General features: G+C 37.2%; 1 protein-coding gene across 4 annotated transcripts in view; it reads left to right on the top strand.

Annotated features, from left to right (window-relative positions):
- SECISBP2L (SECIS binding protein 2 like) overlaps nucleotides 1–14014 on the top strand; it is a 64297-nt gene that overhangs the window by 29691 nt on the left and 20592 nt on the right. For all 4 annotated transcript variants that reach the window (XM_026518440.4, XM_048219049.2, XM_026518441.4 and 1 more), the window contains 3 exons: nucleotides 1816–1985; nucleotides 2754–2886; nucleotides 8452–8614. In XM_026518440.4, coding sequence (XP_026374225.2) covers nucleotides 1816–1985; nucleotides 2754–2886; nucleotides 8452–8614 — 466 coding nt within the window. The remainder of the gene's footprint in view (nucleotides 1–1815; nucleotides 1986–2753; nucleotides 2887–8451; nucleotides 8615–14014) is intronic.

The raw sequence follows: 14014 nt of genomic DNA, 5'->3' as shown, positions 1-14014 counted from the left end.
AAATGAGATTTATCTCTAACCTGCCACCAGTGTTTAAGTTGGAAAGCGTTGATTACAAAGAAATTTACTTTCTTGGCAAGTCCAAGAAAAGAATGAGACTATTGTAGATATGTAAAAGGATTGTGAGGAATTGATGGTTTTTTTTTTTAATTGATAGAATGTAGAAGCAGATCAAAGATGACTCTGTGACTCCAGACTGTCCTAGGTAGAGGATTGTGGTGATTATGATGATATCAAACAAGGATCGTGGAAGAAGAATTTTGTTGGAAGAGCAGACTTCAGCCCTGTTGTATTTGAAATGCTAGTTAGGGAGATTCTGGTGGGTCCTACTTAACATGTAGTTAGGTATGTACACTTTAGGTTAGAAGTCAGTGAGTTTTAAAGAGAGATGGATGTGTAGCTGTGGAAATACATAGGGTTGTCAGGGGAAAGATAAGTTAGGAAAAATATATTCAGGGATAAAGCTTTGTAGAATGCTCAGACTTAAAGGATAGCAAGAGCAAGAACCAGAAAAATAGGTTTGAGAAAGAGTAAGAAAAATAGGAGAGTGTAATGTCATACAAGGCGAGGACAGAATTTGGAGGAAGAGGATGTGGTCTTTCATATCAAATGCTGAAAAAAACTAGAATAGAGAATTAGATTTAGTGATTACAAGCTTGTATGTGATCTTGACAATAGTGTTATGGGCGTATGGGTAGGGCAGAGGCCAGATTGTAATGATCTGGGAAGTGATGATGAGAAAGCAGACTATTTCAGGACCTCTGGGGAAGATGGCGGGGTAGGAGGATCCTAGGCTTACCTCATTGCTAGGATACAATTGGATAGCATCCACATCAGTATAAGTAACCAATGAAGCAGACTATTGAGAAGTTTGATAAGGAAGGAAAGGGGAGTGATAGTACCTTAGCTTGAGGGGAACCCAGTCAAGGAAAGGGTTTTGTTGGGTTGTCTGTTTTTTGGGTTTTCTTTCTTCTATATGCAGGAGATTTTAGCTTCTTATTGGGAGTTAGGGAAAAGAATCAGGGGTCAAGGAGGACCTTGAAAGATGCGAGGGGAGAGGGACAGAGCAATATCCTTGAGGAATTAATCCTGAGATGGGATTAAGAGGAGAGGTGGTGGGTGATAAGCCTTGAAGAGGAATTAGGATGCCTACTGCTTCCCCTCTGGTGGCTTATATGTTTATATTGGATAGCAGCTCTCAGGGAAGTAACAGGAAAGCTCTTTTGCTGCTAGAGTGAGAGGATTGAGATGAGTCTTTGGACCCGTTGAAGGGTTGGGGTAGCCACTAGAGGGTGAGGGTATCAGTCGGGTACAAAAGAATTGCTAAGGTATGAAAGAAGTACTAAGTGCAGCCAAAGGGGAAAATCATTCTTCATTGGCAGGCTGAAATGAGGAGAGGAGGGACAGACTACATGTTTTATATAAGGGTGAGGCTTATGTAAAATTCAGTAGGAATAAGGAGAGGTGCAAAATTTTGAAATTTCAGAGGTAGAGTGGTTCTGCTTGGAGACCAGTTGCAAGGAACTGCATGCTGGGGGGTGGTTGCTGTGGTGGAGTAGAACTAATAATTTATTTGTCCCTGCTTTGGATTGCTAAATTAGTTAATTGCCTTGGCTTTGTTGTCTTTATCTTACGGAGGTTAAATGGATGCATAAAAGCCGTACCTGAGAGACATTGCATGGTCCTCTGCTACTACTATTATGATGTCTCTTTTTCCCACAAGAAGAGGATGTTCTTATAGGTTTATCATTAGAAATTTTCATAGTATGTGGTGTTGGTCATAATAGTAAAACTAATGTTCTTGTTTGTTTTTAGTGGTTACTGCAGCTTCTTTTCACACTAAAGACTCTACTAACAGAAAACCTTTAACCAAAAGTCAGCCCTGTTTGACATCCTTTAATTCTTTGGACATTACTTCCTCTAAAGCAAAGAAAGGAAAAGAGAAGGAAATTGCAAAACTAAAACGGCCCACAGCACTTAAAAAGGTAAACCAAAACCTGGGGATGTTTATTTTACAAGGTAAATAAGGATTTAAATCCCTTTGCCAAAGTAGTTGTGGCGTTTTAGTCAACAGATTATTATGAGATAGTCATAGGCGTACATCTTTATGATGACTAGTTAATTGGAGGTTGGGGATATTGTCAGCATCGAGATTATCTTTCTGTATTGAACTAGGCCCCCTGGAGGATGAGTTCTTTCTGTAAGTTAAAAAAAAAAAAAAAAAGTTAAACATTTAGCATCCAAAACATTGGACCGTAGGAATCAGAAATCCTGGATTTTGGTACTAACTTATATAGTTTTAGGCAAACCTTTCTTACCCTTATCTTCTTCATTGGTAAGTCGGGATAATATCTGCTCTGTTTAATTCATTTATTGTTAGGAGCAGAATGAGATAATCCATGCCCAAATAATTAAAACTACAAAATGTAAATCTATTGTAACCCTGTGACCCTGTTTTTGTGGAAACTCCAGTTTGTCAATCAGGATTTAAAGAGGGAAGCAGATGTGGTTTGATAGCGTAGAATTATATAGCATAATTGCCTTCCTTTATTTTGGATGTAGTACTTCTTTCAACTACAGTGTCTAAAATTACATTTACTTTTTGCCGGTTGGTTTCTTTGTAGCCAACTAAACATGTAGCCAGCCAAACTCATGTCCATTTGTAAGTGAACTGTATCTGTGTAAGAGTGAACATTTTCATCGTTCAGTACATAAAGAGTGATCAGTAATTAAAGACCGGTAATGACTTTTAGGTTATTTTGAAAGAAAGAGAGGAGAAGAAGGGCCGTTTAACTGTGGACCACAACCTTTTGGGATCTGAGGAACCAATAGAAATGCACTTAGATTTTATTGATGATTTGCCACAGGAGACTGTTTCCCAGGAAGGTAAGATCACCCCTTTTTCCCTTATCATGGAATGGTCCAGAGTATTTTAATCGATAAGCCATCACTAGCTGTTACCGTGATTTCAGGATATGCTCCATATTTTATCTACATTTCTTTATTTTTGAGAGTGGTTTCTTTTGAAGATGATTTTGTAGGGAGATATTTAAAAGGGGGGAAGGGCAGGTGTTATGTAGCAGATCTGGGAAGTTTTTGAGGCGTAAGGCCTGAATTTCTTGTAAATACTAATAATTATGGTCCATAAATGCATCCTCTGTAACTCACAGTTCTTTTCATTTTGTCTTCTTCTGTATTTAGAATGCTACTGGCTATTTTCTTCACAGGACTATTTTTCACTGGATTGTTTTTTGTTGATTTTCTTTCTTCCAGTGAATTAATACATACACCACAGTGATTGAGTAGAGAATTACAAAGCCTCTTGTAGTGCAGAATTTAGTTGGTCAATAAGCCTCAGTCCCATACGGTAGCCATCACATGCGATTTTATGTAGGACCTCAGTAAAACTGCACATTCCTTCTGGTATTTTTACTACGTGGAAGAGAGATTTTTTTTTTTTTAATAATTTTTATTTTGTTACGTTAGTCACCATACAGTACATCCCCAGTTTTTGATGCAATGTTCCATGATTCATTATTTGCGTATAACACCCAGTGCACCATTCAATATGTACCCTCCTTAATATCCATCACCGGCCTATCCCATTCCCCCACCACCCTCCCCTCTGAAGCCCTCAGTTTGTTTCCCAGAGTCTATAGTCTCTCATGGTTCATTCCCCCTTCTGTTTACCCCCCCCTTCCTTCTTCCCTTCCTTCTCCTACCGATCTTCCTATTTCTTATGTTCCATAAATGAGTGAAACCATATGATAATTGTCTTTCTCTGCTTGACTTATTTCACTTAGCATAATCTCCTACAGTCCCATCCATGTTGCTGCAAATGTTGTGTAATCATTCTTTCTGATGGCTGAGTAATATTCCATTGTATATATGGACCACATCTTCTTAATCCAGTCATCTGTTGAAGGGCATCTCGGCTCCTTCCACAATTTAGCTATTGTGGACAATGCTGCTATGAACATTGGGGTGCATATGGCCCTTCTCTTCACTACGTCTGTATCTTTGGGGTAGATACCCAGTAGTGCAATTGCTGGATCATAGGGTAGCTCAATTTTTAACTTTTTAAGGGACCTCCACACTGTTTTCCAAAGTGGCTGTACCAACTTGCATTCCAACAATGTAGGAGGGATCCCCTTTTCCACATCCTCTCCAGCAATTGTTGTTTCCTGCCTTGTCAAATTTTGCCATTCTAACTGACGTAAGGTGGTATCTCAGTGTGGTTTTGATTTGAATTTCCCTGATGGCTAATGATTTTGAACATTTTTTCATGTGTCTGTTAGCCATTTGTACGTCTTCATTGGAAAAGTGTCTGTTCAGATCTTCTGCCCATTTTTTAAATTTAATTATTTGTTTCACGTGTATTGAGTTTGAGAAGTTCTTTGTAGCTCTTGGATACTAGTCTTTTATCTGTAGTGTCATTCGCAGATATCTTCTCCCATTCCGTGGGCTGCCTCTTAGTTTTTTTGACTGTTTCCTTGGCTGTGCAGAAGCTTTTTATCTTGCTGAAGTCCCACAAGTTCATTTTATCTTTTGTTTCTCTTGCCTTTAGAGATGTGTCATGAAAAAGGTTGCTTTGGCCGATGTCGTAGAGGTTGCTGCCTATGTTCTCCTCTAGGATTTTGATGGATTCCTGTCTCACATCAAGGTCTTTCGTCCATTTGGAGTTTATCTTTGCGTATGGCGTGAGAGAGTGGTCAAGTTTCATTCTTTTGCATATAGCTGTCCAGTTTTCCCAGCATCATTTATTGAAGAGACTGTCTTTTTTCCACTGGATGTTTCTTCCTGCTTTGTCAAAGATTAGTTGCCCAAAGAGCCGAGGGTCCATTTCTGGGTTCTCTATTCTGTTCCATTGGTCTATGTGTCTGTTTTTGTGCCAGTACCATGCTGTCTTGGTGATCACAGCTTTGTAGTATAGCTTGAAATCCGGCAACATGATGCCCCCAGCTTTGTTTTTCCTTTTCAACAATTCCTTGGCAATTCGGGGCGTTTTCTGGTTCCACACAAATTTAAGGGCTGTTTGTTCCAGTTCTTTGAAAAATGTCAATGGTATTTTGATTGGGATGGCCCTGAAAGTGTAGATTGCTTTGGGTAGCATAGACATTTTAACTGTGTTTATTCTTCTGATCCGTGAGTGTGGAATGGTTTTCCATCTTTTTGTGTCTTCAATGTCTTTCAAGAGTGATTTGTAGTTTCTAGAATATAGATCCTTTACGTCTCTGGTTAAGTTAATTCCGAGATAACGTATGATTTTTGGTGCTATTGTAAATGGCATGATTTCCCTAATTTCTCTTTCTTCAGTCTCGTTCGTGTATAGAAATGCGACTGATTTCTGAGCATTGATTTTGTATCCCGCCACATTACTGAATTTCTCTATAAGTTCTAGTAGTTTGGGGGTAGAGTCTTTTGGGTTTTCTATATAGGGTATCATGTCATCTGCGAAGAGAGACAGTTTGACTTCTTTGCCGATTTGGATACCTTTTATCCCTTTTTGTTGTCTGATTGCTGTTGCAAGGACTTCTAGTACTATGTTGAATAATAATGGCGAGAGTGGGCATCCTTGTCGTGTTCCTGATCTTAAGGGAAAGGCTTTCAGCTTTCCCGTTGAGAATGATATTCTCTGTAGGCTTTTCATAGATGGTTTTTATGAAATTGAGGAATGTGCCCTCTATCCCTACACTCTGCAGGGTTTTTTTTTTTTTTTTTTTAAATGATTTTTTATTATATTATGTTAGTCAGCATACAGTACATCCCCGGTTTCCGATGTAAGGCTCGATGATTCATTAGTTATGTATAACACCCAGTGCACCATGCAATACGTGCCCTCCTTACTACCCATCACCGGTCTATCCCATTCCCCCACCCCCCTCCCCTCTGAAGTCCTCAGTTTGTTTCTCATAGTCCATAGTCTCTCATGTTTCATTCCCCCTTCTGATTACCCCCCCTTTCTTTATCCCTTTCTTCCCCTACCGATCATCCTAGTTCTTATGTTCCATAGATGAGAGAAATCATATGATAGTTGTCTTTCTCTGCTTGACTTATTTCACTTAGCATTATCTCCTCCAGTGCTATCCATGTTGTAGCAAATGTTGAGAACTCGTTCTTTCTGATAGCTGAGTAATATTCCATTGTATATATGGACCACAGCTTCTTAATCCAGTCATCTGTTGAAGGGCATCTCGGCTCCTTCCACAATTTAGCTATTGTGGACAATGCTGCTATGAACATTGGGGTGCATATGGCCCTTCTCTTCACTACGTCTGTATCTTTGGGGTAAATACCCAGTAGTGCAATGGCTGGATCATAGGGTAGCTCAATTTTTAACTTTTTAAGGGACCTCCACACTGTTTTCCAGAGTGGCTGTACCAACTTGCATTCCCACCAACAATGTAGGAGGGATCCCCTTTCTCCACATCCTCTCCAACAATTGTTGTTTCTTGCCTTGTCTATTTTTGCCATTCTAACTGGCGTAAGGTGGTATCTCAGTGTGGTTTTGATTTGAATTTCCTTGATGGCTAATGATTTTGAACATTTTTTCATGTGTCTGTTAGCCATTTGTATGTCTTCATTGGAAAAGTGTCTGTTCATATCTTCTGCCCATTTTTTGATTTGTTTATTTGTTTCTCGTGTATTGAGTTTGAGAAGTTCTTTGTAGATCTTGGATACCAGTCCTTTATCTGTAGTGTCATTTGCAAATATATTCTCCCATTCCGTGGGCTGCCTCTTAGTTTTTCTGACTGTTTCCTTGGCTGTACTCTGCAGGGTTTTAATCAGGAAAGGATGCTGTATTTTGTCAAATGCTTTTTCTGCATCAATTGAGAGGATCATATGGTTCTTGACTCTTTTCTTGTTGATATGATCTATCACACTGATCGATTTGCGAATGTTGAACCACCCTTGCATCCCAGGGATGAATCCCACTTGGTCATGATGGATAAACCTTTTAATGTATTGTTGGATCCTATTAGCTAGGATCTTGTTGAGAATTTTGGCATCCATATTCATCAGGGAAATCGGTCTGTAATTCTCCTTTTTGATGGGGTCTTTGTCTGGTTTGGGGATCAAGATAATACTGGCCTCATAGAATGAATTTGATAGTTTTCCTTCTGTTTCTATTTTTTGAAGCAACTGCAGGAGAATAGGTATTATTTCTTCTTTGAATGTTTGGTAGAATTCCCCGGCGAATCTGTCAGGCCCTGGACTCTTGTTTTTGGGGAGGTTTTTCATCACTGCTTCAATCTCTTCATAATTAATCAGTCTGTTTAAATAATCAATTTCTTCCTGTTTCAGTCTTGGTAGTTTATAAGTTTCCAGGAAGGCCTCCATTTCTTCCAGGTTGTTTAATTTATTGGCATAAAGCTGTTGATAAAAGTTTCTAATGATCCTTCCAATTTCATTGGTGTGTGGAAGAGAGATTTTAAGAGATACCTGGGTAGGTCCCTTTTCTGCTGGTGTGTGTGTATTACTTTCTGCAACACATTTAAGTTTGCTTTACACATATTAACTGGCAGTGTTCCGTTGTGTTTAGGAGAGTTTGCTTCTAAAGATTGTTCAGCTAGGACATATTTGGTTAGGATTCCCCTTTACTCTCAATTAAATATCCTTTCCTTTGCATTTAGGTTTATCCGTTCATTCAAAAATTGATGAATTCAGCATTCATTCAGGTGTTTATTGAACATCTATCACATGTACTTCAGTAACTGGGTTGGGGGTTGGAACGTCAGGAAATGTAATAAATAAAAGAGTGGATTGGTCCTGATACAAAAAGCTTATCATCCAGTAGGGAGACAAGAAGATACATGTGTAACTTTGCTAATTAGTGGACTGCAATACAAATAATAACTCGTTTCCTGAGTTTAGCTGTTCAGGAAAGAAACAGCAAATGAAGGAAGCAGTCAAGTCAAGAGATGGTATCTAAAAAATGAGGCTGCCTGAGCCCAGAAGCAAAGGCCAAATGAGAGAAAAACTGGGGTGGTGTCTGAAGAAATCAAGAGGGGTGTGGCAAGTGAGGTAGAATTCATCATTGCCAGCAGCAGTGGGAATTTTTAGACAGTTAAGAAATAAGTGAAAAAAAACAGAGATGAAGGAGATGGGTAATATGATTGGGAAAGAGGTTCAGAAGTTATTACCTTTGTTCTTAAATTTAAATCCTCTAGAATACGTGTTTTACATCATTTCGCTTTCTCTCATCTCTGGTGTAGAGACTTACAGACTGTGTTTGATTTTTAAGAGTATGTTTTAAGAGCTAATAGGAAGACTTCATTTTTGTAGTATATGAGAAATATTTGTGATATAAACAGTGCCTAACTTGTTAGCTTCTGGAGAATTTGAATGTTATACAAAAGACAACTGCCATCCTAAGTAGTGTTGATCAATATATAGTTTTTCAGCATTTGAAGTTTCTAAATTTTTTCCCCTCACCCCACATCTCCGCAGATACTGGACTGAGCATGCCCAGTGATACTTCGCTTTCTCCAGCAAGTCAGAACTCTCCATACTGTATGACACCTGTGTCACAAGGCTCTCCTGCTAGTTCTGGGATAGGCAGTCCGATGGCATCTTCGACAATAACCAAAATCCACAGCAAAAGATTTAGAGAGTAAGTTTTAGTCTCATTGTTGAGGTTGAATAGTTTAAGTATCTTGATTGTAGCTCTGAATGCGGTATTGTCATTACATGGTGGGTTGAGCATGCAAAACTTCAAAGATATTTAAGTTCTTTCAAATTTTTTTTAACAGCTAGTTTTATTTTATTTAAAGCATTTGGCTTCTGTCAGCTATCAGTGTTCATGTAAAAGTGCTTTGACAGTAAATATATTCTTTTATATCACGTAATGTTTATAAATAAACCTGGAAATTTGGCCTTATGTCCTGTATGCACAGTGCCTTAATGTGGGGTTTTTCCCCCTCAAATGCTTTTGCTTTTTTGTCTATATTATTGGCCTTTCAGGAGAAAAACCCTCTCTAACCAATTAAAAACAAGTTTCTAAGACGCTGTTACATGAAGTGAACCTATTACATAAAGCTGTTTGTTTTTAAGCAGATATTTCTAAGTTTTAAAATGTCTATCAGTGAATATTATTGAACTAACAGTTGTTGCTATGAAGGATTTTAGGATTTTAACATTTGTGCAGTTGTTACATTTAAAAATGACATATGAAAGAATCCTGGGTGAAAGTAAAATCTGTATGAATCCAAACATGTTGGTTTGTTCTGTTCCTTTTTTTAAATTGAAGTGTAGTGATACACAATATTACGTTAGTTTTAAGTGTACTACATAGTGATTTGACATTCATACACATTACGGAACGATCATCACGGTAAGTTTTAGTTATCATCTGTCACCATACAAAGTTATTAAACTATTTTTGACTAATTTATAATAACTGGAAGTTTGTACCTCTTAATCTCCTTCATCTGTTTCACCTGTATCCTCATTCCCTTCCCATCTGGCAACCACCATTTGTTCTGTTTATGAGTCTGTTTCTGTTTCGTTCATTTATTTTGTTTTTTAGTTTCCGTATGTAAGTGAAGTCATACAATATTTGTTTTTCTCTAAATTTATTTCACTTAGCATAATACCCTCTGGGTCCATCCATGTTGTTGCAAATGGCAAGATTTGATTCTTCTTTATGGCTGAGTAATATGCCATACACAGTATATAATATTCCATACGTAGCCACACCCCCATTTTATTTATTTATTTATTTATCTGTGGACATTTAGATTGCTTCCATATCTTGGTTTATTATAAACAATGCAGCAGTGAACATAGTTGTGCATATATCTTTTTGAATTCATGTTTTTGTTTTCTTCAGTTAAACACCAGGAAATGGAATCATTAGATTGTATGGTAGTTCTATTTTCAAATTTTTAAGGAACCTCTGTAGCGTTTTCCGTAGTGGCTACACCAGTTTACGTTCCCATGAGTAGAACATGAGGGTTCCCTTTTCTCCATGTCCTCGCCAACACTTGTCTTTTTGATTCTAGCAATTCTGATAGGTGTGAGATGATAGCTCATTGGTATCTCATGGCTTTGATTTGTATTTCTCTGAAGGTTAGCAGTGTTGAACATTTTTCATGTGTCTTTCAGCCCTCTGTATGTCTTTTCTGGAATGTCAGTTCAGGTCTTCTGCCCATTTTCTAACCAGATTATTTGGGGGTTTTTGGTGTTGAGTGTCAGAATCCTTATATGTATTCTGGGTATTAACCTCTCATTTTTTGTTTGTTTGTTTTATTTTGGGTTTTTTGGGGGGGTATTAACCTCTTATCTAACATATCATTTGCAAATAACTTCTCCCATTCAGTAGGTTGTCTTTTTGTTTTATTGATGGTTTCCTTTGTAGTGTAAAAGCTTTTTAGTTTGATGAAGTTTCATCAAAAAATTTTTTCTTCTTGCTTATTTTTGCTTTTGTTGTCCTTACCTTCAGGAGACAGATCCAGAAAAAAATATTGCTAAGACTGATTCATGGTTTTAGGTCTTACATTTAGGTCTTTAATTCATTTTGGGATTACTTTTGTATGTGGTATAAGAAAGCAGTTCCAGTTTCATTCTTTTGCATGTAGCTGTCTAGTTTGCTCAGCACCATTTATTGAAGAACAGTCTTTTCCCCATTGTATATTTTTGCATTTTTTGTCTTAGATTGACTGACCATTAAGTGTGAGTTTATTTCTGGGCTCTTTATTCTGTTCTGTTGATTTCTGTCTGTTTTTGTGCTGGTACCACACTTTTTTGATTACTATAGCTATGCAGAATAGTTTTAAATCTGGGCATGTACCTCTTGCTTTGATCTTTCTCAAGCTTGCTTTGGCTGTTTGGGTCTTCGTGATTCCCTACAAATTTTAGGATTCTTTGTTCTAGTTCTGTGAAAAATGCTATTTTGATAAGGATTGCATTAAAATCTGTAAATTGCTTTGTATAGTGTGGACATTTAACAACATTAATTCTTCCAGTCCACGAGCACAGTGTATCTTTCAATTTATGTCATCTTCAGTTTCTTTCATCAAAGTCTTTTAGTTTTCCAAGTACAGTTTTTACACCTCCGTGGTTAAGTTTATTCCTAGGCAGTTCTAGGTATTTTATTCTTTTTGCTGCAGTTGTAAATGGGATTGTTTTCTTAATTTCTCTTTCTGCTAGTTTGTTATTTTATGGAGGTGCAGCAGATTTCTGTGTATTAATTTTGTATCCTGTAGCTTTACTGAATTAATTTATTAGTCCTAATTGTTTTCTGGTGTAGTCTTTAGTGTTTTCTATGCATAGTATCATTTCATCTGCAAATAGTGACGGTTTCACTTCTTCATTAACCAACTTGGACACCTTTTATTTCTTTTTCTTCTCTGATTGCTGTGGCTAAGATTTCTAGTACTATAGTAGTTGAATAAAAGTGGCAAGACTGAGCATCTTTGTCTTGTTCCTGATTTTAGAGAAAAAGCTTTCAGCTTTTCACTGTTGAGTATGGTATTAACTATGGGTTTGTCATATATGGCCTTCATTATGTTGAGGTATGTTCCCTGTGTACCTACTTTGTTGAGAATTTTTATGATAAATGGGTGTAGAATTTTGTCAAATGTTTTTTCTGCATCTGTTGAGAAGATCATATGATTTTTATCCTTTATTTTGTTAATGTGTATGACGATTATTTGTGGATATTGAATTATGTCTGCATCCCTGAAATAAATGCCATTTTGATCACGGCGTGTGATTCTTTTAACATATCATTGAATTTGGTTTGCTAATATTTTGTTGAGGATTTTTGCATCTATGTTCATCAGGGATATTGACCTATAACTTTCTTTTTTTGTAGCATCTTTGTCTGTCTGATTTTGGTATCGGGTTTCATAGAATGAATTTGGAAGTGTTCCTTACTCTTATTTTTTGGAATAATTTGAGAAGAATAGGAATTAACTCTTCTTTAAATGTGTGACAGAGGGACACCTGGGTGGCTTAGTTGGTTAAGCATCTGCCTTCGGCTCAGGTCATGATCTCACGGTCCTGGTATCGAGCCCCGCATCAGGCTCCCTGCTCGGCAGGGAGTCTGCTTCTCCCTCTGCCTAGCTTGTGCTCTCTTTCTCTCTCTCTCAGTCACTCTCTCTCCTTCTCAAATAAATAAAATCTTTAAAAAGAAATTTTAAAAAATGTTTGATAGAATTCATCTGTGAAGCTGTCTGGTCCTGGACTTTTGTTGGGATTTTTGGATTATTGATTCTATTTTATTACTAGTAAACAGTGTTCAGATTTTCTATTTCTGAATGATTCAGTTTTGGAAGATTGTGTATGTCTAAGAATTTAACCATTTCTTCTCAGTTGTCTAGTTTATTGATGTATAATTTTTTGTAGTAGTCTTTTATGGTTCTTTGTATTTTTGTGGTGTCAGTTGTAACTTCTCTCTGATTTTGTTTATTTGGGCCTCCTTTTTCTTTCTTGATGAGTCTGGCTTAAAAGTTTATCATTATTGTCTTTTTTTTAATCTTTTTTTTCATTGAAGTATAGTTGACACGGTATTACATTAGTTCCGGGTATATAACATAATGATTTGACAAGTCTGTATGTTATGTTTACCTCAAGTATAGCTACTGTCTGTCACCATACAATGCTATTACAATACCATTAACTATATTTCCTATGTTGTGCCTTTTATCCTCATGACTTATTCATTCTATTACTGAAAGCAGGTATCTCCCCTCCTTTTCACGCATTGTGCCCATCTTCCCACCCTTTACTCCTTATCCATCAGTTCTTTCTCAGTATTTATGGTTCTGTTTCTTTTTTTTTTTATTTGTTCACTTGTTTTGTTTTTTAGATTCCACAAGTAAGTGGAATTATGTGGTAGTTTTTTTCTGTCTGAAGTACTTAGCATAATACCATCTAGGGTTCTTGGTTTCATTGATCTTTTCTGTTGTTTCTTTTTCAGTCTCTTTTATTTAGTTCCTCTCTGATCTTTATTATTTACTTCCTTCTGCTCATTTTGGGCCTTGCTTGTTCTTCTTTTTTTAGTTCCTTTATGTAAGGTTAGGTTGTTCATTGGAGATTTTTCTTGTTTCTTAGAGTAGGCCTGTGTCACTATAAACTTCTCTCTTAGAACAGTTTTTGCTCTGTCCCACAGATTTTGGAAGTTGTGTTTCCATCTTCCTTTGTCTCAGGATATTTTTTAATTTCTTCTTTGATTTCTTTGACCCATTGATTGTTTATTTGCATGTTGTTTGGCCTCCTCATGTTTGTGTTTTTTCCAATTTTCCCCCTTGTAATTGATTTCTAGTTTCATCCCATTGTAGTTGAAAAGATGGTTGACATGATTTCAGTCTTCTTAAATGTACTGAGACTTGTTTTGTGGACTAACCTGTGATCCACCCTGGAGAAGGTTCCATGTGCACTTGAAAGGAAAGTGTTTTCTGCTGTTTTGGATGGGGCGTTTTTTATATTTGTATTATGTCTATCTGGTCTGATCTGTTGTGTAAAGCCACTGTTTCCTTACTGATATTCTCTTTGGATGATCTCTCTATTGATGTAGGTGGGGCGTTACGTTACTATCAGTTTCGACCTTTGTGTCTATAAATACTTGCTTTATATATTTAGGTGCTGTTATGTTGTATACTTAGATATTTACAGTTGTTATATCCTCTTGTTAGATTGATTCTTTTATCATTATTTAATGTCCTTCTTTATCTCTTATACAGTCTTTGTTTTAAAGTCCATTTTGTCTGATATAACTATTCCTGCCCCAGCTTTCTTTTCATTTCTGTGTGCATGGAATATCTTTTTCCATCTCTTCACTTCCAGTTTGTTTTTGTCTTAGTTCTGAATTGAGTCTTTTTTTTTTTTTTTCTTAGAGCGTGAGTAGCGGGTGTGTGGTGGGGGGGGGGGAAAGCAGAGGGAGAGAGAGACTCTTAAGCAAGCTCCATGCCCGGCACAGAGCCTGACACAGGGCTAGATCTCACTACCCTGAGATCGTGACCTCAGCTGAAATCAAGAGTTGGAGACTTAATCAACTGAGCCCCCAGGT

This window comes from Ursus arctos, unplaced genomic scaffold (assembly GCF_023065955.2).
Source record: "Ursus arctos isolate Adak ecotype North America unplaced genomic scaffold, UrsArc2.0 scaffold_36, whole genome shotgun sequence".
NCBI lineage: Eukaryota > Metazoa > Chordata > Mammalia > Carnivora > Ursidae > Ursus > Ursus arctos.
Note: the sequence above shows the minus strand (reverse complement) of the source record. Positions and strands in the feature narration are given on the sequence as shown.